Genomic DNA, 27537 nt, shown 5'->3' on the forward strand with positions numbered 1-27537 from the left:
ATTACGTACTGGTCCAATTGTCATTTGGTTGAGATTTCTGCAGCATTTACATTGTAAAATATCGTAACGTTTTTTCACTGATATCAGTACTTATTCATGTTATGAATACTTTTATATTCAATAGATCATGGAAGTAAATCAGAAGATAAAAATTAATCAGATAAAGTGATTTTATAAAGTTAATAATAAATTGGGTTATTAGCTATTCCCATATTTCATTTTATATTTTAACCATTTTTTAATTGAGTCACCATTTTTGTTCTTATTTAGGAGCTCAAATGGAAGTTGACTATACTGAGAAACTGAACTTTAGTGATGATGAGGAGAACCATGCAGCTAAGGAGAAAGGCGATAACTGGTAAGCACTCATCTTTGTTACTTATTTTATACAGAATTTTTTGGGCATAGTGAACATTGGCTCTATAAAACCTTTTCTTGCTGAAACACAGGGAGTGGATGACTAAAGTTGATCGAATGCGGTCAAGAAACACTGTTCAGGAGGGATGGAAGGAAGGAGAAGAGGAGAGGCGTGACAGCAAGAGCTCATGGGCTGAAAGTGGAGACCTTAGGGCTCCCTCCCCTGGCAATATTGTCCATTATAACAAGACTGTTCCTCCACAAGAACAACAGGTATGGTGTCCTCTACAACAATTGACCCTTCGCAAAGAGATTGATTGACAGGCGATCTGACCATTCATAATGCCAAATCTGCCATCTTTGTTGACAAAGAAATCACACAGGAAGAGTATATTAAATTTGGTGGACTTAAACTTTAAAAATTGGTGTATTGACATCTTTCCGCGGTTTAAATAAAATACGTTCTGTTCATTCATGTTTATTTCGTGCTTTAAGTAAAAATGAAAAGACAATTGGTTCCACGTGTGCCACTTGAACTTAGGGTTATAGTGATCTGTCATGACATATTAAAGATCCACAAAACGGTATTTATTGTTTGAATTTCTTAAATGACAATTTGAAAGCTGAGACTTTCATACCAGAGGTAACCTGCTCTGTCTTTTCTGTCGGTGCGATGTCAGTTTTCTCTTTGCTCCACAATGTATTTTTTTTACTGCGTGAGAATGTGTAGTGTGAGAGCGGCATTGGTTTTTCAGAGATAGCAACAGTAACCTAAGGAGGGTGGGTTTTTGCAAAGGGTCAATTTTCCTGTCACTGATTTGACTTTTTTTTTTTTTAATCATATTTTTGCTTCGTGTTTTTGTGTATAGGGCCAAACTGTTGGACGTTCTGTGGGAAGTGGTGGTCCCCGTGTTACAAAGTTACCCACAACAGCTCCCCCTGCTGGTGAGGAGGAAACAGAAGCATGGCGTCAGAAACGGAAGAAGCAGTCAGAGCTCTCAGAAGCAGTAGAACGCGCTCGTAGACGGCGTGAGGAGGAGGAACGCCGCATGGAAGAACAGAGACTTGCTGCATGCAAAGAGAAACTCAAACAGCTGGAGGAGAAACGACGACCTTCAACTACAGAAACTACTAAACCAATTGCGCAAGCTCATGGTGATCACCAGGAAGTAACTGAAACTGTGCCTAAACTACCTGCTGAGACTCCACCCCCTCAGCCTCAACCACCACCTTCCCCAGCACAGCAGCCCTGCCCTCCCATGCCAACCCATGAAAGGACAGAGCCCACTGTGGAGGAGGTGCCACAATTTGTTACCCGACAACCTAGCCCTCCTGTCCATAGGACTGCCCCAGAACCCCAAAGCAAGGTTGATACTGCTGTAACGGAGGAGGTGCATAGACAGGTGGAGAGACAACCAATGAGAGACTACTTCAGTGCTGAGGAGCCCAGAGGTAAATGTAAATGGATGGGGAAAAAAATCATAAAGGTATTAAAATTCAAAAAGTGCACTAAAAAGTAGTTTGGGGTGCAGCTGATTTGATTTTCTGGTACAGTTTACTGTTAATCTGAAAGCAGAGCATCTTAAATGAGATTTATTTGCATTTTTGTATGCTCCCGTCTTGTTACATTTTCGCAAAGGTTTGTCTCCAAAAATGTTTTCAGCTTCTATTCTTTGCATATAAATGCTAATGCCTTTCAGGTGACATTTTGGTTGTAAATCTAAAGAATCATATAGTTCTGCTGGAGCTTATGCCCATGTTAATGACTTTAAACTTACCTTAATTCAGAGCCTAAAGTACAAAGTGAAAATAGCACTGTTGTGGTAGGGTGTTAAAACTCTGGTTCTGACCAACCAAAGCAAGTACGACAAGAACCTAAATTAAGCTCACCTGGTTTGATGCATATATTGAATAATTGGATGGACTTTTCCTGTAGTGTAGCTCAAACCAAAGAGCATGGCACTAGCAATGCCATGGTCCTAGTTGATTCCCTGTCACTCTGTTGTTGTTGTTTTTTCTAATGCAGTGTGCTGGTTTTATATTTAAAATACACTTTTTTTATTATTATTTTTTTTTTATCCCTTTCAGTTGAAGAGCCTCAGTTGTCTTTATCCAGACTTGATCATTCTGTTAGTGAAGATGCACCTCTTCCATCTCAACTGGAAAATGAGGGAGACACTGGGACTGCTGTTCGCCCTTCTGTCACCTCTGGATACTCAAAACAGTTCCAGAAGTCTTTACCACCAAGGTTCCTTAGACAACAGGTGCTCACACATTGTCCTGGCTTTAAGAATCAATGTTAGTTTGAACCTGAATGATGAAAATGAGAACTAGTATTATTTGTAGTAATTTCTGCTTCACTCTAATGTAACTTTTATTCTCTTAAATTCTCCAGGAACAGCTTAAACAACAACAGTGGCAGCAGCAACAACAGCAGCAGCAGGGTGGAGGGAGTCCGGTCTCTCCTTCAGGGGGTTCAGTTCCCCCTCAGCACAGATCCTTATACCAACCTCTCGGCCCCCACCACCAACACCTTGCCTCAATGGGCTTTGACCCACGCTGGCTAATGATGCAATCTTACATGGATCCCCGTATGATGTCTGGGCGGCCACCAATAGACATGCCTCCTATGCACCCTGGTGTGTCTTGTAAACTAAAATTGTTTTCCTTCCTAGTAACTTGGTAACAAAACAAAGCACTGTAACATTTACCAGATGCAGTAACACATTTTCACTCAATGTTGTTTTAATGTAATGCTGTTTCACCTCCTCAGTTTAGCCCATATTTTTTTTAAATGCATCTCTAGTCATTAGACATTATACCAAAACATTACATCTGATAATTTAATCATTTCCTCATATTATTATTATTTTTTAGAGTTCTATATGTGTAGTCTGTTATAAGTCATAATTGTTTTGTATGTCAACATCAGGGAGAATGCCTCCTAAGCAACTGGTACGACGAGAGCCCACAGACAACAGCTCTGGATCAGACACTTTTGATCATCTGACCCGACCAATCAGAGAACACCGAGTTCCCAATGAGCCTCGAATGGTCTGGGGTTCTGACCCATATCCCTCAACAGAGCCCCTGCCCTCTTCTGCAACCGTAAAAGGGCGTGAAGATGGCAAGGAGACAAGGTGAGACTGCTCTGTTATAGAGGTTTTAGAACAAAAACAGAGTTATTTCCCAACAGTTAGAAATAAATTGTTAATCAAGTATTAAGACCCTTTCTTTTACCTTTTTCTCTTAAAATAGATTGGATGCTGGTCTGGAGCTGGATAGAGGTCTATCAGGTGTCTACCCTCAGGACCAAGGCTCACTAGAGCCCAGGGGCAAGAGCGACTTCTTCAGGGATTCTTCTGAAACCTTGTCTGCTTTTAGTCATGTTTCGGAAGAGGTTCCACGTCTCCTACAGACTGACAGAGCACCAGTCATTCCTTCTTTTGAACCTGAGGAGGCTAACCTCTCTGGTGCAGATGAGGTTGAAGCCATTGGACAGGCGGTGTTGAAACGGAGTGTCTCTCAAGGCTCCAGTCACTCTTTGAAACTGGAAGAGCCCAGATTTGAAGGACTTACCATAGCACAGAAAACCCTGGACTTCCCTGATACTGTGGAAAGACCAGAGGACAAGTCCAGAAAGGAGCCATTTGGACAAGGGTCTGTAATCAACAGCCGTTCCACGCCTCCTGTGGTTAATGATGGTATGCACAAAACCGACAAGCTTACTTTACCTGCACCCAGCAAGCAGAAGTCAGAGATGCGATGGGGATCCCGTGGATCTGGATCTGGAAGGAGAGAGGGTCCCGGAGGGGAGAGGCCTGTGAGGAGATCTGGACCTATTAAGAAACCTGTGCTGCGAGACATGAAGGAAGAGAGGGAACAGAGAAGAGAGAAAGAAGAGCAGCATGGACGAGGGGAGCGATCCAAAAAAGAGGGAGCTGCTCCCAAAGGTGCTGCTTCAGCTGCTGTTGAAGCATCTGATGGACCGAAGCCCTCTGGTGATGGGAAGAAAGTAGTGTTAGAACCTGAAGTGGGAGTATCAACTGGTGGAACGAAGTCCAGAGATCTGCAGGCAACTATATGTCCTACAGCCACAACTGTTGCTGAAGATAAACCAGACAAGCTTTGTGAACCCAAACTACCATCTCGCAAAGAATCCAACCTCCCTCCCAGAGCTTACCGCAGAGACGAGAGGGAGCGAGAGCGAGACCGAGAACGAGACCGAGAGAGGGACAGAGATGTAGAACGAGAGAAGGACTGGCCTTCTGATTTTAAAGGCCGTGGTCGGGGAGAGTACTATTCCCGTGGCCGGAGTTACAGAGGCAGCTATGGTGGGAGGGGCAGAGGTAGCCGTGGTCGAGGTCGAGGTGACTACCCTTACAGAGAGCCACGGTCACGCTCGGACTTGCCATTAAGTGCCACAGGGACAGCTAGTTTCCGCTGCAGAGAGGAGAGTGAAACCCGTAGTGAGAGCTCAGATTTTGAAGTCTTGCCTAAGCGCAGACGCAGACGAGGCTCGGACACAGATTCTGAAAGTGAAGGCAGAGAATCTGCCAGTGACACTGGAGCATCAGATCGCGAGCCCAGCTCCAAACCAAGCAGACCGCTCCGTCGTGAGCTGCCGGAATCACGCTCCTCTAAACCTGCCTCTGGATTTTCAACCGGAAATCTTTCTGAAAAACCTGGGCCTCGAGATGAGGATGGGCGACCTAAACCGGGTTTTCTTTTAAAGGGTGAGGCCACACGCCGAGGCAAGGGAGGCTTGCACAGCAGGCGAGGTGGTGGCAGGGAACGAGGCGGCCACAGATCTGCTCCTTTCCGTCGAGCCCCTGTTAAAGAGTCCTCACAGTGGCCCTCAAAGCCCATGGAGACCTTTCGGCCAGAGGAAGCAGAGACCTCGCGCATTGATAGCACCCCCTCTGAAAGACGGCACACCAAATATGACAACAAGAAAATTGGAGAGGGTGGACAAAGCATACGGGAGAGGCCCCGTAGACCAAGGGCAGCCCGTCCTCCCAGACAGGACAAACCCCCACGATTTCGGAGGCTTAAAGAACGTGAGGCAGCAGTGTTTCCTGGGGAAGCTACTCCTGGTGTGCCAGTACCTACATCGGTCTCCCCAACGTTGTCTAAAGCTCCTGGAACGCTGGTCACTTTGCCAGAGGGAGTGGCTGATACCAGTACAGCACCTTCTCTCACTCCTGATGTGACTCCCCCTGAACTTTCTGTCACAGAGACGGTTGTTCCTGAAATGGGAGCCACCACTGTAGTTGCTGCCGGCAGCAAATCACCTGACTTGTCCAATCAGAACTCTTCTGACCAAGCCAATGAGGAGTGGGAGACAGCCTCTGAGAGTAGTGACTTCAATGAAAGGAGAGAGAGAGAGGACAAAAAGCAGCTTGAAGCAGCCGTGAACGCCATCCCTACTACTTCCTCCTCTGTGCCCATACAGATCTCTGGGGGACAGAACAAATCCCCCACCGAAAGTGTGGCAATCCCAAAACGGGAGATGGCCTCGGCAGCCAAGAGGAGCTTCTCTAGCCAGCGGCCTGTGGATCGACAGAACCGAAGAGGAAATAGTGGACCCAAAACGGGTCGAGGGTACCCTGGAGGCAAGAGCGAGAGAAGGGGAGGATCTGGAGCCAAATCGGGACGGAGGGGGTGAGTCTTGAACAGTGTTGTCCCAGGAAGCAGGTTTAAAGTAGGACTGTTAAATTCAGCTCATGGAGGGCCACTGTCCTGCAGAGTTTAGCTCCAACCCTAATTAAACACACCTGATCCAGTTAATCAAGGTCTTCAGGAACGCAAGAAAGTTTTAGGCTTAAGGCGGGTATAAGGCAGGCATCACTTTGCTTATACCACAAGAGTGCCCAGTCCTGCTCACTTTGCTTATACCACAAGAGTGCCCAGTCCTGCTCCTGGAGGGCCAATGTCCTGTAGACTTTAGTGTAGATTCAAGTTTCAAGTTTGTTTTATTTATATAGCACATTTAAAAACAGCAAGCACAGCTGACCAAAGTGCTGCACAAACAAAGACATAAAACACAAGATAGCCCACAGATTCATAGGAATTAAAACATCACAGTGAATTAAAAGCCAAAGAAAAAAGATAGGATTTAAGAGATGATTTAAAAGCTGTTAAAGACTCTGCCGATCAGATATAGGCTGGAAGGCTGTTCCACAACCTAGGGCCAGAAACCGCAAAGGCTCTATCCCCTCTATGCTTTAACCGAGATCTGGGGACAAAGAGAAGTCTTTGATCACCAGGCCTCAGACTTCGAGTAGGATTGTAAAGATAAAGTTGGTCAGATAAATAGCTCGGTGCCAGATTATTTATAGACTTAAAAACATAGAGAAGAATTTTGAACTCAGTTCTAAAATGCACAGGTAACCAATGTAACGATTTCAGAATAGGAGTAAGAGAATCAAATTTACGTTGTCCTTTGAGGAATTTAGCAGCAGCAGCGTTTGAACTAATTGGAGATGAGCGATGGAAGATTTAGAAATGCCGAGATAGAGAGAGTTGCAGAAAAGAAGTTGTAATGAGCGCATGCATGGCAATCTCTAAAGTTTTCACAGAAAGAAACCATTTAATTTTAGAAAGAAGGCATAGCTGAAAAAAACAGGAACTAATAACCACATTTATTTATAAAATTTTAGATTCTTAATTAAACTCCTAAACCAGCTAATCAAGATTTAAAACATCTAGATAGGTATCCTGGGGCGAGTAGGCCCTCCAGGAGTGTGATTGGACAAATTGTTCCTCCTCGAATCAAATTTCAGTACAAAACTTGTACAACGCCAATTTAAGATTAAGTAAATGAGTAATTTATGCCTGGTAAAAATGGGCAAGAATTCTTCTATTTTAAACAAAACACTTCCATTTGAGGGTAACCCAAGCTATAGCTAGAGACCAGAATGAGGGTGGGCCCTTTGACTTGGGCCACAGAGAAACCAAAACACCCTAACAAATGCATAGCAACATGCAAAGAACTAAACAGCCTCTTAGCTGTCCGCAGTTGTTAGCAGTGCTCTTTTATGCTTTTCGAAACTTAATTTCATGGCGATCACTTCTATTATTCAGCTATTTATTTATAATGGAGCCTTAGGACATTGAGACCTTTTTTTTTTTTTTTTTTTTTTTTTGATACAGGCAATTCTCACCTACAAAGCTGAGAATTTGTCTTGACAGCCCTCCAAATAGACATGTATTTTTAGACCGTCTCTCACACTGACAATATTTATCTCGCTGTTTTTTTCCTCCAACAAACCTCAGATTCTAATTTATTACTGAGCTAATATTTTCTCTGTTTCCCGCAGTGCTGCTGCTCAAAATGCAGAGACCGCTCAGGCCAGTACAGGTCAGAAAGCTGGGAAAGAGCCAGGGCCCAGTCGCCGGAAAGAGGAAGCAAAGCAAGCTGTCAAAAAACCCAAAGAGAAAGAAAATGCTTTGTCTCAGTTCGATCTCAACAATTATGCCAGTTAGTGTTCAAGACTTTTGTCTATATTGAAATTTTTGGTATACTTTGTAGTGACAATTTTTAACAGACTAAAAAGTTAAACTATTTTTAGTAACTTTTTAATGAATATTTAGTAACATTTTGGCTAGCTTTTAAATTACTTGTAATTGGTGCTTCAATATTATTATACTACTATTATTTAATAAAGTCTTGCTATTGGTAAGCTAAATAAAATAGTTTGACACTTGTTTGTCCTATTTCCACCCTTTTCCAGGTGTAGTGATCATTGATGACCACCCAGAGGTCACAACACTGGAGGACCCTCAGTCTAACATGAACGATGATGGGTTCACAGAGGTAGTTTCGCGGAAACAGCAGAAACGTTTGCAGGATGAGGAAAGAAGGAAGAAAGAAGAACAGACGACACAGGTGAGGAAAGGAGGGAATGGCTTTAGTGCAATGTATTGCACGCATTGCATCATGGCAGTTGGTACACAAACCAATATCTCATCTGATGTCTTCTGTCCTTATGCTGTACAGAATTGGAGTAAAAAGGGCTCTGGAGAGAAGGGCAGGGGAGGTGGTGGTTCTAAACTCCCTCCGCGGTTTGCCAAAAAGCAGCAACAGCAGCAAGGATTGGCAGCAGGACAGCAGCAACCATCAGCTCCAGCTCCACAGACCCAGTCTGTCCCTCAGCAGCCGCAACTGCAGCCAGCTATCTCTGTGTCGCAGCACAACCTGCCTGCCTCCAACCAGAGCACTAGCTCACCCCAGCCTCTTGAGGGCACTGTGGCACCTCTGGCCACCGCACCTGTAGACTTCCCTGCCAAGACTCAGGCACACAACACCCTGGGTACGGAACTGTGGGAGAACAAGGTGGCTGGCTCCGCTGTTCTCTCTGATGTCAAGAAACGTAAGTTCCTCACCATGTTTACTTATATTTTTAGTTCAAGAAACTTGTAAACATGAATAAAGAAAAGGCCAGTGAAATTGTTCTTGATATATATTTGTTCTTTGATTATTTTAACAACATAGTGGCAGTTCTGCATCTGATGGTTGTCCTATTTGTCTTGCTATTATAGTTGGACCTATCAGCCCTCCCCAACCTCCCTCGGTCAGTGCCTGGAACAAACCCCTCACTTCATTTACTGGGACCGTTACCCCCGAGGTTAGAGGAGGATATTTGAATTAAGAATTAAAACAAGGCTGTTTTCTAACATGCTATTGTGTCAACTGGCTGACCAACACCATTTTGAATATTCTGAACTTTAATTGCTGATGTTTTTGTGGGTGTGTGGGTTTTAGGGTGTGAAAGCGGGAACAGAAGGTGGGGTTGAGCTGGGCATAGACAGTATCCAGTTTGGTGCCCCTTCTTCAGCAGGCAGCACTGACAGTGACGGAGTGCCCGCCCTGCTAGAGAAAATCTCTGATAATAAACTACCCGAACCCAAAGAGCAAAGACAAAAACAGCCTCGTTCTGGACCTGTCAAACCTCAGAAGGTAGTCCCTGCTTTTATCTCAAAAGACCAACATTCAATAGCAATTACATCACATAATATAGCATATTTCCAAATCATACAGAATATTTAGCAAGATGTGTCACAGAACTTGATTTTACTGTGGTTTGGATAATGAGAATTGGGCTGTTAAATTTGCTGTTGTTATTAAAGCAAAATTCTGAAATGTTAATTTTTAAATTGATATGCTGATACACAAAATAGAATCATTTTTACTAGTGGTCCCAGACTTTACAGACATCTCTATATAGGTCTATAATGTACATTGTTTAAAACTCCAATTTTCCTCCACAGTTACCTGACATCCCCCCTCCAGAGCACAAGGAATATAAACCTGGTCCTATCGGTAAAGAGCGTTCGCTCAAGAACCGTAAGGCTGCCAAAGATGTGCGTCAGTCCGATGGAGAGGGCCTGGATAAAAATGGAACTAGAGGCAGCCGAGACAGAGACTCCAGCTCACCCACTAAAGACAAAGTTCCTGAGCTGGGTGGAGACATTGAGGGCATGATCACTGCTCCATCAGCAGAATACTCCAGCAGCTCTAAGGTGCAATTTAATATCCTTCAATTGTGATTAACACACTATTGTTCAAAGGTTTTGTGTCCGTGTATTATTTTAAAATAAGTTTTCTAGATTTACTTTTGGTCTTTGTCTTATTCTCAACTCAACATTTATTTAATATTTATTTAACAAAATTAATTTAAAAAGAATGGACCAAAGTGCTGCACAGAGATAATTAAAAAAAACACCACCTACAAACCCAACACAGTATGGCACCAAAGTTGTCTCATTTTAAATTACATTTTGTAAACGGTTTATTACCATATTTCACAATATTACTGTTTTTACTCTAATTATCAAATAAATGCAGCCTTGTTGAGCATAAGAGACTATTTAAAAACAATTTAGTTGTAGTTATTTTCTTACAAGTGTCTGTTTATTTTGCAGGAATCAGTGACTGACTACACGATCCCATCTTCCTCGTTAGCAGACAATGTCCCCACTGCAGGGACCAAGATGGAGGAGAGCCTTGTGACACCTGTGAGTGCTTCATCTATATGTGTGTGTGTGTAGGGTTTGTGTGTGTTCTGATCACTTTTTTGGTTGTTGATTCAGGTGGCGCTCCCACACCCGTTGCCTATTCAGCGACGAGAAGCCCTGCAGCAGAGCTCCAGCCTTGCCACAGTCTCTCCTGCTACTGTTGACCTCACACTTAAAGTAAGGCGCACCAACTAGATGATTCATTTGAAAATCAGAAATGTAATGTTTTATGTACAAATCCTGATCCTCCTAAGCAAAGGCATTACCATACAATGTTATGCTGTGGGGGGGGTTTTCACACCATAAATAGTCAAAATGTACTTTACACAAGTATGTGAATGCCAATGCTACCAGAAGCATCTTTTAAACTGCTCCTCACTGTTTCGTGCAGATGGAATCTGCGCGCAAGGCTTGGGAGAACTCTCCTAGTCTTGTGGAAAAGAGCTCTCCTGTCACCTCCTCTGCTTCCCCCATCACCAGTGGAGGAGGAGCAGGCAGTGCCTCCTTCAGTTCCTTCTCCAGTGCTTCAGTGCCTCAGATACCTGTGGCCTCAGTCACCCCCAGCACCTCCCTATCCGGTAAGAGTTCGTGCTTGTCCAGCACACTCCATAAATGATAGTAAAAAAAAAAAAGACATTGGCCGAATTTTAATAGTCTGCTTCTGTTATACAGGATCTGCAACCTACACTACGTCCTCTCTCAGCACGAAGAGCACATCAGCTTCTGATCCTCCCAACATCTGTAAGGTGAAGCCCCAGCAGCTGCAGAGTTCAGGAATGTCCAGCACTAACTTCTCCCAGCTGGGCTGTGCGCCTTCTCTGTTACCACAACAGCAGCAACAGACCCCACAGGTGTTTGTATCCCAGTCTGCAGCAGGTACATTTATTTATAGTCCACAGCATTTTGAATATTGTTTCTGCTCATCTATTTCAGTATACTACGGTTCAGATGTTTGGAGTCAGTAAGGGGTTTCCCCTTTTAGGTGACTTATGTTTTTATTTGAGGGGGGAGTTGGGTTTTTTTTTTTTTAAAGATGTTTTTAATTGCAATCATCTAATCTAAAAATGTTTGGTCACGCAGTGTATTTGTTTTACAATTTATAATGTTGTTGATTTTTATATTTATATTATGAGGAAGAGACTTAAATTACTTTGATTTTAAACTTGAATTTATTTTAATAAATGTATTTTAAATAAATGACAAGCATTGGCACAAATAAATACAATAACAAGATACAACTGAAATTAATGTGCTTTGTTTTTCAGGTAGGTATAAAAGTAATATTCAGGTACAGAAATACAACAGAAAGTGAATAATCTGTTCAGCTTTAAAATAACACTGGTTAGTCTTTCACAATGAAATATTTGCGGGAATTTCCCGCGTTGCAAGCGTGGAAACTGCTGGAATTGGTAAGGATTATGTGCAATCCCGCACCGAAATTCAAGCCCTGTGCTGATTTGGTGATCAAACATTTAGCAATGCTGAAAGCAGTTATAGAATTTGTTTGTCAATAAGAATGCAATAAATTGATGAACAAGAGATGTATAATGTTGCAAAGTATTAATCTGTTTTTAAAACTTTATGAGCTCAGACTTTGTGTGCATGTAGGACTCTTATTTGCATGGCATTTCTTTCTTAAGTCTATCTCCATGTTAGTTTTGATTTAAGCGATCAACAACTGTTTTTAATTGTATAGGTTCTGCAGCCCAAATCCCGGCCTTCTACATGGACACCAGCCACTTGTTCAGTACGCCCCACCCTCGCTTGGCTCCTCCCTCTATAGCCCAGCAGCAAGGCTTTCAGCCTGGACTCTCACAGGTATAAAACTCAGTGCAGGGCTCGCAAAATTTCTAAATCCCTGCTAGCCCTTCGGGCAGGTACTCTTGAGATTTTGGTAGCTCAAATTAATTTAACTAGCCTAAATAAAATAAAGACCATAAATGTCAATCTAAAACATTTTCATTACACAAATATCAACGAATATCAAGGAAAGAGTTTTATTTTAATATTTACAAGGTATCTGCAGAATTCTTAAAAATCTATTTAAGGCTATTTGAAAAAATATTTCTTAGACCGTTTTAAATACGTTAAATGGTATAAGGCCTTAAAAACTCTTAAATTTAGTTGTATCTAATTTAAGGACCCTTGGGAGCAATGCTCCCTCTAATTTTTTTTTTTGCTGAGCAAACCTTCTCTATTGGGCGGACACTTCGGGCACCTGAGCAAAAGCATTCTTTATACCAGACCTGTACAGCACGCACACAAAAAAGTGTGTAACTTTTAACTTTAATGTGTTATATTTGATTTGACCCTTGATGTAACTAAATGATGTACATTTTTAGGTTACCTGAGAAAACATTTTTACTGTACAATACACTGCAGTTCAAAAGTTTTTTAAAGAAGTTTCTTATGCTCATCAAGGCTGTATCTATTTGATAAATACTGAATATTATTTCACAAAATAATATTGTGAAATATTATTGCAATTTAAAAAATATTTTCTGTTTTAATATACTTTAAAATGTAATTAATTCCTGTGAAGCAAAGCAGTATTTTCAGTCACATGATCCTTTAGTCCTTTAGTCATTTTAATATGCTGATTTTTAATCAATGTTGGAAACATTTGTACTGCTTTTTTATACTGTATTTTTGGGACCTGTGATTATAAAAAAAAAAAAAAAAAAAGTTAACAACAGTGTTTAGTCAAAATAGAGATTTTGTTACAATATGAACTATATTCAAAAGTTTGGGGTGAGATTTATTTATTTATTTTTTAAAGATACTTTAAAAAAGTTTAAAGAAAGTTAAACTTTATTCAGCAAGGATGTGTTAAGTGGATAAAATTGATAGTAAAGACTTCTATTGTTAGAAAATATTTATATTTTGAATAAATGCTGTTCTTTTAAACCTTTTATTAATCAAAGAATCAAAGAAAAAAAGTAACAGGTTCCAAATAAATATGAAGCAGCACAACAGTTTCAACACTGATAATAAATCAGCATATTAGAATGATTTCTGAAGGATCATGTGACTGAAGACTGGAGTAATGATGCTGAAAATTCAGCTTTGATCACAGCAATAAATGCTATTTTATAGTATAGGTATTAAAATAGGAAACCAATATTAGAAATTGCAATAATATTTCACTGTCACCGTTTTTTTCTGTATTTTTTAAATTAATACAGCCTTGATGAGCAAGAGACTCAAAGTCAAAGACTCAAAAACAAGGTCAATTATTTATCAGGTTTATAATATAGCCCTAACATAATATATTATCAAAACAAACTATTTAAACTGATAGAATACAAACTGAAGCAAAACTTAAGCTGAGATCTGTAAGTTAAATATAAAAAAACTTGAACATATTAATTATTCTATAGTTGTCTAAACATCGTTATGAAGTACAGTTTGTACAATACTCTTGTGTGTGACTGTACATGTTTCAGAGTTTTGTTACCATTCTTTGCCCATCCTCCGTTATTTCCAGCACTTAATCAAGCCGCTCTTCTTTCATACATGAGGACGTTTTATTTCACATGTCATTGCGTTTACGTTGTCTCTCGTGTTGAGCCCACCGCAACCATTGAAGTATTCGGTTTCTACAGCGACTCATTTGGTGCACATCGTTCTCTTTCTATGAAACCTGTAAACCGCATTCACCAGTTCTAACTCTTTCGTGACATCAGCTCTATAGCGGTTTGCCCGAGCATTGCTATTCTTTCCGTTTTATTGGCAGCATTCAATCAAATGGCTTCCCAACTCATTTTTGTGTGAGCGAGGCACATTATTTCCTCCCTATACAGGGAGCCCTGTATTTAAGGTAGCCCGTCAGGCAGGGCAGTGATACATTTTGGTACCCCGGCTGGAAAACACAATAGCCCCGGGACGTCGGGCTAGCGATTTTGCGAGCCCTGCAGTGTCCCCCACCAGCAAGATCAGACTTTCATGAGATATGAATAATGTTATTAGTGGTCTCATTTACTGAAGTTATTGAGGTTGGTTGACACCCTTTTATGATTTTGCTCTCTGTAGCCTACAGCGGTGCAACAGATCCCCATCCCTATTTACGCTCCTCTGCAAGGGCAGCACCAGCACCAGCACCAGGCCCAGCTGAGCCTCAACACTGGACCTACGGTGTCTCAACCTCAAGACCTCTTCAGCTCCTCCATACAGCCCTACAGGTATTCCAGACAGAGTTGCTGAAATCTATAGCATCCAACAATTATGTAATGCATAATATCTCAATGCATTTGTGCACTCTCGTGCTTTCACAGGTCTCAGCAAGCATTCATGCAGAACAGCCTCTCCCAGACGTCTCCCATGATGCTGTCTGGGACCCCACTGCACAGTTACCCTGGAGTGCAGCCCCCAGAATTGGGTAAGCCTCAGTCCAACCTGGCCTTCCAGCAGACTTCAAACACCCAACACATCCCCATCCTGTTTGAGCCCCAGCTGAATCAGCCCTCTGGCATGGGAGGATCACAGCTTATAGACACACATCTACTGCAGGTCAGAATTCAGTTCCTCTAGATGGTGGCCTAGTATTTCTTTGCCCTCTTATTCAGCCTGCTAAAGTTTGTTTTTCTCTCTCTCTGTGTGATGATCTGCAGCGTCAGGGCATGAGTCAGCACTCAAACCTGTACTCCGGACAAATACAGCAGCAGAGCAGCTACTACAGCTCAACGCAAAGTCCCAACTCTGCCCTACAGCAGATGACGGTTCCTGTGCCAGGTTCACAGTTGTCTTTGTCCAACTTCGGCTCTGGTGGCGGTCAGCCACTCTTGGCTTTGCCTCAGTCCTTACCTCCGACCCCTCCCCAAGCCCCACCCCCCAGCCTCAACCGCCAGCCCCCCAGCAATTCGCCCTATCGTGGCCTTATTGGCCAGAATACACACAGTATGATGCAGCCTTCCAATAAGGTTTGTGCACCCTTGCTCATACACTGATCATTGTTTTTACTTTTTTCTTTTCTTTTTTTTTTTTTTACTAATTTATTTCACTTAATTCGTTTAATTTACTGGTAGTAATCACGTTATTGAATCTAAACCTACAGGTTCACTCCTAATAATAAATTAGTAATTAAATTAGTCTTTATAATCACAGCATTGCTTTGTGTACAGAGTAACCTCTGTATTTTGCCACCTACTGTCAGAGAGTTAATTTGTATTTTCACTCAGCACATCTGCTGTTTTAGTTTCAAATATATATACTTTATTTTAAGGTGTCCTTGTTACATGTACTTACTATTATAATAACAATGAATTATGCATTATGTCCAAGTAACCCCAAATAGCCAAACCCTAATACTAACCCTAACTTTATGGTAAGTACATGAAGTTAATATTACTCTGTACTTAAATATATAATTACTGTAACAAGGACACCTTAAAGTAAAGTGTAACCTACATTAACATTTATTAGGCTTAAATGTGGTGTCCTTTTTTGTCAAATTAAACTAACATTTAAGGAAAATGATTAAAACACAGTTCTAGTCTAATATAATCTTTTTCTGAGATATTCTTGAATTCAATTTTATCATACATGGGATATATAGAAACACGCATGCATTTTATCTGTTGTAGATGTGTGAGATGGATCTGAAGCTCTTCAGTGGTGGAATGGATGTGAAGCCTGGAACTCCACCTGTCAGCGCCAGAAGCACTACCCCCACTTCTAGCCTTTATAGGTGTGTGAGCATGCAAAGCCATCCAGATTAAGGCCCAGACACACCAAACCATCATCAAAGACCTAGTGGTGACAAAAGCCTTGCGGCGTTTGCATCTGGGCCTAAAATGTTGGGCTTGAAAGCACAGCAAAGGCTGCTGGCAACTAGCATATACATTCTGTGCTTACATGAGGGGGATAGCTCTCCATAGGTAGTATTCTAGGTAGGACTGTGAATATGCACGGGTCAAAGTTTGGAATTATGATTTTTATTTTTTTTGTCATATTTCAGAAATCATTCTAATATGCTGAATTGGTGGTCAAGAATTTTTTTTATCAATATTTATAATATTTTTTTTTTGCTGCTGAATATTTTTGTGGAGACTGATGCCTTAAAGTTTTTGAATGGTAGTGTTAGGAAAAAATAAATTATTTCAGCAAGGATGCATTAAATTTGATCAAAAGTGACAGTAAAGACAACTTTTTTTAGAAACTGGTAAACATTAAGACTTGAAATCTAATAACTGATAAACGTTTAGCAGCAAGTTTTTTGAAAGACCATGACACCTAAAGACTAGAGTAATGGCTGCTGAAAATTCAGCTTTACCATCACAGGAATAAATTGAAATATAGGTGTATATATATGTATAAAAATAGGTGACAAATGCTGAAATGGCAGCCCCGACATTGGTCAACAGACAACCGTCGGCTTGGTGTGTCATGGCCTTTATGCACACTGGATGCATATCCCTAATCTGTTGCTGCCATATTTTGTATGTTTTCTGAAAGCTTCCTTGTTTGTGTTCTCAGGGTGAGCTCTACAAGCCCCAGTAGTCAGTCTAGCAAGATGAACAGCATGCTGTATCCCAAACAGTTCCAGTCGGGCTCAGCAGGAATGCGCATTGCCCAGCACTTCCCAGGACAGTTCAACCCACAGGTCAGTTACTACAGGCATAAAGCAAGTTGTTGGAAATCTTAATTTGATCACACTTCTTAAACATTAACAGCATTTCCTGTCTCTTGCGCACAAACAGATGTTGTCTCAGGCTAACATGGTGTCTCCATTGGTGCGTCCACCCCATGCAAACTCCTTTCCTGGAGGGATGCAACGTTCACCAATGGGTCCATCACCTATGTCCCCTAATTTGAGTGGGGGTCTGATGCCCCATCCCAGACCCCAGCATCCTCCTTCTGGTCCCTCATTGGCACCACGTGGCACACAGGCTGCCCTGAAAGCAGAACAGGACTTGAAGGTGAGTGTTATCACATTAAAGTAAAGCGCAATAACTCTAAAATATACGTTAAGCTAAATTATTTGTTGTTGGACAATAAATGTGACGTGTAGAATTTTAAATCTACAAGTGTAATTTTATGATGGTACTAACTGTAAAATGACTATTGACTAATCAAAATAGCCTAATGCATTTATCCTAATGCTTGTCATTAGTCCAGTATCCATATCCAATCAGAGGGCCTTTGAGAAGCTCTACTTGAGAGGTTATGTGTGAGGTTATTTTCTATATTGGCTTTAAATGTTCATCTTTCTCTCTCAGGCTAAACAAAGAGCTGAGGTGTTACAGTCCACCCACAAGTTCTTCTCTGAGCAACAACAGCTCAAGGCTCCAGTAAGCAAGGCAACCCGTATAGAAGGAGCAGGCAAACCCACTGACAACATCACTTCAAATCACCAGGTGGCGCCATCTGACCACGCAGAGTCTGACAAGCCTGCACCTCTAGCAACAACCAAACCCATCCGGACGGGTCCGATCAAACCACAGGCCATCAAACCAGAAGAGAGCAAATAGTCGTTACTGCTTCAGACAAGACCGATGGATGGACTGAGAGGCCGAGGGGAGGGGGGATTGGGGGGGTTGGCATGTCCTACAGCACCTGAAAGCGGCAGAGAAGCATAGGGAAGTAGAGTGGTGGATGTTAATTTTACGAGGTGCTGTGCATTTCTCACACTTACTGTGCCCATTTTCCTCATCCTTTTATGAGTCCATCCATTCTCTCCTCCGCTGTGGTTGGCATTACAGAGAAAGCGCCCCTCCATTGTGTGAACTGTACATCCTCAGTGAACAATGAAGGTAGACATCAACACGAGTTACACTTGCTGCTGAGAATGCCATTTTTATAGCAATATGATTTACTTTCTCATTTCTTCATGTAGAGAAACTCATTTTAGGCAGGTAAATGTCTCCTTTTTTTGATTGAAGATGTTTTCCCCCATAATTTTAGTTTTTGCTCCTTATGTTCTCTCGCAACGTTTCAGTTACAGCGATAAAGATACAATAAAATGTCTACACACACTCCCGCATACCTTTTATCGTGTGTATGTGTGTACACCTCTCTCAACATTATCTGCAATCACACTTCCTTTTATTTCAACCATGTGTATTGGCCTTAACAATACATAGGATGTTATTTCAGCAGATTAGGAGTTGATTACCGATGTACCCAATTAATTTATCGATTGCAGTCTCCACTGTGAGCCTTCCCGCTTGCCTTCTCAGTCTCAAGAATGGAAGATTGTGTGTTTGCGTGTGCGCAAAATACCTTTGAATCTTTAGCCAAAGGTTTAGGCGTCAAGAGACCTGAATCCTTTTAAGATGAATATATATGATTTTGACAAAGACGGCTCAGCTTGGTCAACAGATAGTAGAATTATGATGGAATATTTTCTTTTTTTTGTAAACTGTTCCTCCAAACCAGGCCTATGTTTGTGTCCTAAGCTTAAGCCCCTCCCCTTTTCAGTGAGTGAGTACAGATGTTGACCAGCCCACTTCTCTAACTCCAGTGTTTCACCTTCCAGCCTCTCCATACTGCTCCCAACCACGCTGCTAAACAGCTCTGACTCTTGACCAATCACTGCAGAGGAGGGGCCTCAAGGGTTTGGGTTGGGGTGAGTGGTCAAGCAATTTAGGTTCAGTGCTAAAGAGCGTAGCTGCAAGTTCAGAAGAGAAACGGCAAGTGTGAGGCTGCCAGACTCAGTGGGGGGGTTTGGGGCAAAAGTGATAAGTCTTGAACAGAGATTACCACGTTCTGGACTACTCTGTACGGTGACCACAGGCCTGAGTATATAAGGTCTTTCTCCAAACCACTCCTCTTGGGTTGCTATTGCAAAGAAGGGGCCTGCAGTTGAACAAGGGTTTCAGTACGGCCCCCCCATTTCTTGTTTAGTAGGAATGAGAAACTACAAACAGAAGGGGAGGAGAGGGAATTGTTTTTTTTTTCTGTTTTACTTGTACAGGGGTTAAATCGCTGTATTAAAATATGTAAGGTCTTATTTACATTCTCCTGGTTTGGTTACAGAAACTAATAAAATAATATGCTGTAAAAATGAGCTGTCGTTGGGATGTTTTTTGGTTTTGAGGTAATGAGTTCATGAAAATGCCAATACTTTGCATGCATGCAAAACGGAAGGAAAAACTGACTTTTTAAATCTTTATTTTCATATAAGTTAATACACTTCCATAGCCACAAGATTCCAATCTTAACATCTCAAGAAGCACAAAAGTCTTGAGGCAAATTCAAAAGAGAGAAGGGAAAATGTTCAACATATACAGAGTTACGATAGCATGATTGCATAAGGATAAGAACATGTACACAACAAGCAAAGTTTTTATGGTTTGTAAAGTATCAATCAAGAGGCAGGCCTACTGTAATGAATTGTATGTCATTATATTTTCCCCCTTCCTTGAATTTTTCAGTGCCGTAAACACAAAGACGAGACATTGCTTAAAAATGTAGAAAAATAATTTCTCTATTAACATGTTAAGTGGACAAAATCCATGGAGGACGTAAATGTGGCCTCAATTTATTAAAAACCTGATATACTCCATAGTAGTCAACATTTGAAGTGGATCAAAACCTTTCATCAATGTTGTCCTAAAACCAAAATACGTTCTTGTCTTAGGACAACTTTGAACTTTTTTTGATCCACTTCAAATGTTGACTAGTGTATACTTTTTCCATTTTGGAATTTGTTAGTCAAAGGAATATCTTTTATAGCATTTAAAGATGCAAAAATATAAATTATTTTTGAATGCGAAGATGTGCAATGTAGTCACTGGTATGTTTACTGTCTGTTGTCTTGAAAATAACAGTCTATATTTGAAGCAGTCTGTGCTTAAATGAATATGATCAGGAAAATGTTATATTTGCTGTATTCATTATATATACCTACCGCTGGTGCTAGGAATAATGTCATCAGCACAATTATAGTTGATTCTTGTCCAGTTGTCTATCATTGTCTTGAATTCCAGTAAATCCAACAATAGCTGTTCCTCCAGATGGTAGAATATTAAAACATTACAAAACACATCTATAAGCTAAGTGATATGGAAATTTACGCTGATGTCTTCACTTTACTCCTGCTTGCCTAGTCTCACATTATAAGATACCATGTAAAAGTTATCCCAAGCATGTAGCTTTCTCTGTGCTGGGTTGTAGTCTACCATGCTGTTGTAGCGATAGCGGTTTTTGAACGGCACTGAGATTGTTTTACCCTGGCTGGTTGCGGTGTCATACATGTAATTTATGGTGGTGTTTGGTGAGGTGTAACTAGCAACAGTGTACAGTTTGCCACAGATCATAAAAGCATTAGCCACAGATGTTTTGCGGATTTGAGTCTCCCAGGTGCCCTTCACCTCCAGGTTTTGAGGGTCCAGCTGGGAGATGACAATAGCACCCTTGGCTTTGTTGGTGCTGTATATGGCCCATAGACCATTCTCGTCTGTTGCTAGGTCAATGTCTGTGTAGCCTCCCCAGGAGTAGGGGAATTGGCCATGGAAGCCAGCATGGGGAAGATCACGGCGGGCAGCAATGCTCTCAGAGAGTAGATCGTATCTTAGAAGGGTGCGGCTGAGCCTCCGTTGGTAGTACAAGGAGCCTCTGTACATGGTGGCACCTGTGCTCGCCATAGATTCTGGCAAGAGGAGGACTTTAGTGGGGAAGCCACGTGACAGCTGGTCAATGTTTTCATACCCAAAGAGTTGACGCACTTCAGACCCTACGGCATCAATGCGCCATACCATCTCTGGATCATACGGTTCTTCAGCTTCTGGGTCTTGCATCCAGACACCGTATTTACCAGCAATGCCGTCAGCCTTGCGGTGCACGTCAGGCTCTTGTACCCACACCAGATCACCACAGCCTGAAAAATCAAGAGATCGGACAATTGTTGGAAAACCAAATGATTTTAACATGAGATTGCACATGGAACCAGTGAGGTGCAAGGAGACCCCGTCAAACCAAAATCTGCTATATATGGCTGAGGGTGGAAGAGAGGACACCTTGTCCTACCATTCCTTTGAGTGTAAAAGATTAGAAGCATAACTTACCCTTTCCTAAAATACCCTGTAAGAGAGAGGTACTGGGGGAAGGGGATGGTTGGCAGAATTCAAAGGACTTCCTGGGAACAACCTGAACCTTGATATCTTTGTTTAGAAACGTGGTCCTATCAAGTGTTTCGCATAACCATTTTGGCGCCTTCCTAAACATACACAGCTCCTTTTAGAAACTAGATTACTTTAGATGCAAATGAATTGGTAAAGATAGCAGTATTTGTGTTCGCACTGTCAGCAGGAATGAACACTGTGCAGAGTAGTAGGGGCATGATGCATTTATATATCATCATGCTTTGACAGTGTCGGAGGACATTTTCTAGATTGTGTCACTTTTGAGTGAAAGGTTAGGGTGTGACTCTCACCTGAGATGTCCGTTGGACCTTCCAGATTTGGGGCAGAAACCTCAGTGACTACAGCCGTCAGCTCCTGGTATCCAGGATTCTCGTAATGCCATGCAGGATCTAGGAGGGCAAGAAGACAGAAATTCACATACTCTGATTGAGACGTGAGACTTGTGAAGGTGTTAAGGTCTACATTTGTCAAGCCTTCACTGTAAGAATGGCAACTAGTGACCATGACATTGCAGTCAGAATATCAAAGAACTCTTGTTTGGAAGACCATTTCCATTGTGCAGTACGGAAGTGGATTAATCTATTATGGTGGTGCAGTTTATCTGCTAGTGTAACTTTACCCTTGTTATCCCATACCTCTTAAACTGCTTTTGTCTCCTTGTGTGTTCCCAGGCCTTGATACCAGGTGGGAGAGTGCAGGTCCTAAAAGGCAAAGACACGTGATGCTGTTATGGTCTGGGGATGTTTATGGTACCTTAATTGCAGTCTAGAGAAACCAGATTATGTGAAGATAGACTGGTTAAAAAGAGATAATCAACCACCGATATCCCAGAGTGCCATAACGGAAGTCTAAAATTGAGTAGCGCTTGGTATTGATCCTGAGTTCCCTAAGAGAGGTATATTGCATGGTTTTTGGGGACTGGCAGCTCTACTGACAGTCAGGAATCTAACAGAAGGAAATAAACAGCCCTGAGTAGATTCCCAGCTGTCCTGGAGCCTGACAGACTCCAGACCTCCCATTAAACATCCGGAACTCAGATGCGCACTCCAACAGGGTGCAAATACACACTCCGTGGTTAACAATCTCAAACATAAACAGAAAATATTTTAATAGCCAATGTGTGTCATTTTCTGATGTAAAAATGTCAAAGTGGAAGACGATTGAGAAGGGGTAACTTGTTGGAAATTATGTGCTTTTGATTGGTCCCAACAAAAATGCAGAAAGGACCTGAACAACTCACACTTACATTATCCCCACTCCCTTCGTTTTATTGCCAAGGACTTAATGACCTCTGTTAGGCCCTATGACAAACTATGGTGCCACATTATCAATAAAGTCTGGTCATGTGCTAACATGTTTACAGGCTTTTATGATGGACCAGATTACACTTTGAGACATGCACATCTGGAAGCTGACTTTGATTGCTGTGACGAGGGTTAAAAAGGGCTGCTGCTGCTGATGATAGCCTGCTCAGACCTGCAGTGGGAGGGTCTGTAGGTACTGTCCTTTATCCCTATAATCAACACATGCTCATGAACACAGGTCTATGCATCACTACAAGACAACAAAAGCGTGTAATTCCTAAGGTTTGTTTGCAGGTGTTTGTGCTTATCTGTATAATATGCCTAATGGTTCCCGGAGAGATCAAGCAGAACTTCAAGAACCCTCTGGACCAGCTGGTAGCGTGTTGCAGGCTAATGTATTTGCAAGAGCCGTCCCATCTAACATCTTGAAGACTTTGGAGGTTTTTTGTTTTTTTATAATGTTTAAATGCTTTTGGGGTTTGCAACTCTTGGCTGTGAAGCAGATGCCAATGCTTATTATAATTCTAAATGAGAATTCCTTTCATTTGAAATATCCAAGGGAAATTTCCAAAACCGTTCAATCTCCAGAGGCAAGACATCAGGATTATACATTTATAAATTTGTACTTAATGAGGTGACACTGACAACATCCACATGGCCAAATGGCACAAGGTTCCTGATCTTTTTTTATTGCAAGGACTGTTTGTGTGTTCAGCTTCACTATTCAGTCATTTTTCCTCATTAAAATGTTTTACACTTAAATAAATAGTACTTTTGAAAGAATTCTATACTTTAAACAATGTGCATTCACATAAAATAAAGATTGTAGTCATCAGTGCCCTAATACTTAATTAAATTGTGCAATCTTTGCTTTTGCATGACACTACATTTATGCTGCTAAGTGTTAGTCTAAAACTCTGGCCAAATCATCCAGAGCAACATAAACAAGTATTAAAGGCACCTTTGAACCTTGCTATTAGCCAATGTAAATAAAGCTTTTATACTCACTGCTAAATTACTGTTTATGCAGCCCCTTTCTGAGAGTGTACGTTTGCACAGTAGGATATTTAGGGTGTTAAAGGGGCTGTAAACCTGCAAGAAAAACACTGAATCCAAGAGGGTGAGGACATGCAAGACAAATGGCCCATTTTCTTTTGAATCTCATAGAGCTGGAATCTGTCTTCCTTTTGCAAAGAGGATCTTCACAGTCCACTGCTTCTCTCATCTGTCTTATTAAACTCCATCTTTATTTTTCATGTGTTTACATGATGTATGGTGCAGATGTGAGGAGCTGTGGTGCTGATCACAGGTGTCACTGTGAGAAGTAGAACAGATGTCAAATATGGCAGGACAATGGAAAAGAGAAGCTTATGGGGAGAAATATATAACCTTGATAAAAGAAAATTCATTTGGGAAATTGAGGTGGACTGCTTGCCTAAATGTTTTTTGTTAACCGAATATGTCAGTAAAGCTTAACCGTTTTAAGGTACCAACACTTTCACTAATGACTCCAGTTGGGATAAGTTACCCCTGACCTTCACCCCTCCTCATGCAGCATCCATCAGCGGTCTGCTGGGAGCTGTCAGTAAGACTTTACTGCTGAGTATTAGCGCAATACTTATGTTTTACTGCTTCAGTAGCTCTCTCTTGCTTCTGTTGCCCTGCTCTTGCTATGTCAGGGGGTTGTCACCTAGTTCAGCTTTGATCTAACTATACTGTTCCCTCCTGCTTTAAAATGAACACAATGACTACTCACCAAAAATATGACACTCACTTCCAGGCAGGTATAACTATAGAAATGTGCACACAAACCAAATGAGTCTTTTCCATGGTGCCTGTGACTAGCATGCCAATATGCTCACTCCCTCCACCTTCCCAGACACCACACCTATTTACTTGTCACGGCTCAGTTGTTCTAAACATTTCAGTAACCCAGATTACAAGTTAGTTTACAAAAATATATTCACAAACAAAAACATGCAGATGAAGGTTTCCATCATTACCAGTATTGGACTGTATATTGACAAAACAAAATGGGTACACTTTATTATGAATGTACAAAATGTCACAATTTTTACCTTTATGGGTACAGTGGTTTTTCACTGGGGCAGTACCCTCAAAGGGATACCTTTGTACCTTATTTTCCCCTAAAAAATACATTTTAGCATCTTAGAGTGCTAAGATAATTATATGCACACTTATGGTACCACTGTGAAACAAGGTACAAAGTTGTCCCTTTCAGGGTACTGCCCCAGTGACAAGTTGCTGTACTTACGTTGTACAATTTCTGCAAATTTTGTCTAGGAATGCATATCACAAATAAATAAGGTAGGGAACATTTGGCTAACCATAGCCAAAAGACAATTTGGTGCTTGGTTGTCAGTACTCACCTGATCCGGGTCTGAAGCTGTTGTCATTTTGGGGCACTCTTGGAGGAGGTTGTTGCATGCAGGGTCTGCTCCTTAACCTCTCAGCCTCCTGGCGGAGCTCTTCCATCCTCTGCTGCAGATCCTGAACCTGTCTTTCCAGTCTTTGCTTCTCTCTCTTGAGCTGGGCGTTCTCCCCCATCACCTGGTTGTGTGCATCCTGGAGGCCTGACTGAGATCCGGAGCCCTGTGACGACTCTGACATGGCTTCCCCTCCTACAAGGCGGGTGACCAGTGCCTCTAACAGCCCCAGGCGAGATTTCAGGGCCTCCATCTCGGGACTTGAACCTGCTGATGGACAACTGGCCTCTGTAGGGCTGTTCACTGTGAAGGTGTATTGGCAACGACCACTGCCGGCATTTGCCCGGCGAAAACTAGCGCTGCCCTGAGCATGGGTGCCCATCAGCAGAAAGGAAGCCCACAACATAGCCAAACACCACATGTTGAAAACCTTCTTTCTGTCTTTATCTGATGCTCTTCCTCCAGAAAAGTAGTTTACACAGAGGTTAATCTACTCTTTCTGTGGATCACTTGTCTACCCTGTCCTCTTTAGCTCCGGCACTAATCTATTCCTTCCCTTTTAACTCACAAGCGTAACCAGAGCTGCTCACTTCTCTGGCATCCCACTAATGACCTCTCACCTGAGTCTATTCAATCTTCCGTTCCCACTGACTTTCCGTTGAGGGGCTGATTGGAGCGTCTCGCTTTGATTGGTGGTTGATGTCTCGCTTTGACGTCTGTGATCCCACAGTTTGTGTCTTCAGGTCTGGAGGCAGTTTCTCTGAGTCCAGGCACATTACGCTGGGACATATTTATACAGTCAGGGAGGAAAGGGAGGGAGGGAAGGAGCGAGAGAGACTGAAAGAAAAGGAGGGATGGAAGAAAAGGAGGGATGCTGTGTGCTTGAGGGATTGCACCAACAAAAAGATCTTTCCAGAGTTCTGTTTTTGCCACCTCCTCTTGGAGGGCATATCAGAGCATGTGTGGGATGGTTTGTGTGCTGTTTGTTTAGTTTTGTGTGCAGGAATGCAAGGGCGACCACAGGTGAACACAGGGGTTTTTGTCCCTGTGTTATTTAATGGTTTGTATGCTCAGGCACTTTCCCACTGGGTATTGTAATTATTTATGTAATGTACCTAACAAACGAGCTAAGTGTGTGAGAGTTTCAGAAGGTGACTACTGGGGGAGTACATACCTTTCTGCTGCTTTCTAATTTGGGTGTTGCGATGTATGTGGACCTATCGGTTTGCTGCTGGTGATTCACAGCCGGGGATATCGCTATTGGGAACCCAAGAAAGGCTACTAAGAGAGGGGGGTGCGTAAGTTTGAATAGAGTTACCCCTACCGGACAGGCTATGGGGGAGGTCCGCAGTGTTGGTTTACATGTGGAGTTTAGCTAAAGGGGTCAGAATGTGACGCAAACAGTAGCAGAGGTCAATGCATGTTTGAAATGTTACATGCTTGATAATGCCATTTGCAACAGTTCAATGTTCAGTTTTCAGAATCAACATGCTCCCTTGCCCATTTCTCGTTCTGTCACCAACCTTCACAATCCCTTGATATTTAGTTTTCTTTTTCTCATCTACTTATGACATGCAACTGCAATTTTCACCCATCTGCTCTCCACAGTTCATCACCTCACTTTCTCTCAATAAGTCTGTCACTTCTGGTTTTTGTTAGTTTGCTTCGTAAACATTGGCTCAAATCACCTTCACACTAATTTATCTATAATATGGCACAGATGGTTCAGGACTGGAATCTGTTTTCATGGTGGCCATTTGTTTTGTTTTGTTTGTGTTTGCATGAGATGTCTGAATTTCTTTCCCAACGAAGTCTTGTTAAATTTAGTAATACAAATACCTTACTGGTACACACTCTTCCTTGTTTCTGACAGTGCTTATAAACATTCTTTCTTAAATAGATATTCACCCAAAAATGAAAATTCTGTCTTTAATTACTCACCCTCATGTACCTGTAAAATGTACCAATTAAGATATTTTTGATGAAATCTGAGAGCTTTCTGACCCTCAGTAGACAGCAATGCAACTGACACGTTCAAGGCCCAGAAAGGTAGTAAGGACATTATTAAAATAGTCCATGTGACATCAGTGGTTCAACCTTAATTTTTTAGTTACAAGAATACTTTTTGTGAAAAAATATCTATCATCTCATAAAAAAAAACTTGTTTTTATGAGATGTTTTGCTTGAAAAGTGTGCATGAGGTCCTAAAATCAATGCCACTTGGGTTTTGTTAATATATAATGTTATGACATCAGTCTTAAGTGGGAATGCAAGTTTTAACATCTTGTTTTTGTTTTCAACACCTTTGCTTGCAACCCTCTGGCC

General features: G+C 41.7%; 2 protein-coding genes across 5 annotated transcripts in view; one reads left to right on the forward strand and one right to left on the reverse strand.

Annotated features, from left to right (window-relative positions):
- The window catches only part of LOC306880200 (protein PRRC2C-like), a 33819-nt gene extending 14437 nt beyond the window's left edge, over nt 1-19382 (forward strand). The window contains exons 9-34 of one of the 4 annotated variants that reach the window (XM_079433559.1): nt 271-358; nt 450-630; nt 1227-1809; nt 2446-2621; nt 2753-2996; nt 3290-3497; nt 3616-6021; nt 7680-7840; nt 8094-8248; nt 8360-8732; nt 8902-8987; nt 9125-9319; nt 9631-9882; nt 10285-10377; nt 10453-10554; nt 10769-10955; nt 11050-11228; nt 11311-11359; nt 12074-12195; nt 14410-14558; nt 14652-14886; nt 14988-15296; nt 15960-16063; nt 16852-16978; nt 17076-17294; nt 17595-19382. In XM_079433559.1, the coding sequence (XP_079289685.1) occupies nt 271-358; nt 450-630; nt 1227-1809; nt 2446-2621; nt 2753-2996; nt 3290-3497; nt 3616-6021; nt 7680-7840; nt 8094-8248; nt 8360-8732; nt 8902-8987; nt 9125-9319; nt 9631-9882; nt 10285-10377; nt 10453-10554; nt 10769-10955; nt 11050-11228; nt 11311-11359; nt 12074-12195; nt 14410-14558; nt 14652-14886; nt 14988-15296; nt 15960-16063; nt 16852-16978; nt 17076-17294; nt 17595-17846 (7235 nt within the window). In that variant the 3' untranslated portion in view covers nt 17847-19382. Of the gene's footprint in view, nt 1-270; nt 359-449; nt 631-1226; nt 1810-2445; nt 2622-2752; nt 2997-3289; nt 3498-3615; nt 6022-7679; nt 7841-8093; nt 8249-8359; nt 8733-8901; nt 8988-9124; nt 9320-9630; nt 9883-10284; nt 10378-10452; nt 10555-10768; nt 10956-11049; nt 11254-11310; nt 11360-11642; nt 11826-12073; nt 12196-14409; nt 14559-14651; nt 14887-14987; nt 15297-15959; nt 16064-16851; nt 16979-17075; nt 17295-17594 lie in introns of those variants that run through there. The other 3 variants (XM_079433560.1, XM_079433561.1, XM_079433562.1) reach the window with 3 other exon arrangements.
- Nucleotides 19383-19472: 90 nt separating this feature from the next.
- On the reverse strand, nt 19473-25979 carry LOC306880202 (myocilin-like). Its single transcript, XM_079433564.1, has 4 exons — nt 25156-25979; nt 22097-22162; nt 21752-21850; nt 19473-21196 (listed from the first exon to the last, which is right to left on the reverse strand). Exons 1-4 carry the CDS (start codon nt 25631-25633, stop codon nt 20409-20411), a joined length of 1431 nt encoding a protein of 476 aa, XP_079289690.1. The 5' UTR covers nt 25634-25979; the 3' UTR covers nt 19473-20408.
- Nucleotides 25980-27537: the final 1558 nt, after the last annotated feature.

Source organism: Barbus barbus (genome assembly GCF_936440315.1).
Source record: "Barbus barbus genome assembly, chromosome: 14".
NCBI lineage: Eukaryota > Metazoa > Chordata > Actinopteri > Cypriniformes > Cyprinidae > Barbus > Barbus barbus.

Bases quoted from the DNA above. Each gene is read 5' to 3' on its own strand.
- LOC306880202 (XM_079433564.1), bottom strand. From the start codon at position 25,633: ATGTGGTGTTTGGCTATGTTGTGGGCTTCCTTTCTGCTGATGGGCACC. The intron at 21,851-22,096 runs GTATGGGATAAC...TTGCCCTCCTAG, and splicing joins AGACAAAAGCAGTTTAAGAG to ATCCTGCATGGCATTACGAG. The intron at 21,197-21,751 runs GTGAGAGTCACA...TTGATTTTTCAG, and splicing joins AGGTCCAACGGACATCTCAG to GCTGTGGTGATCTGGTGTGG.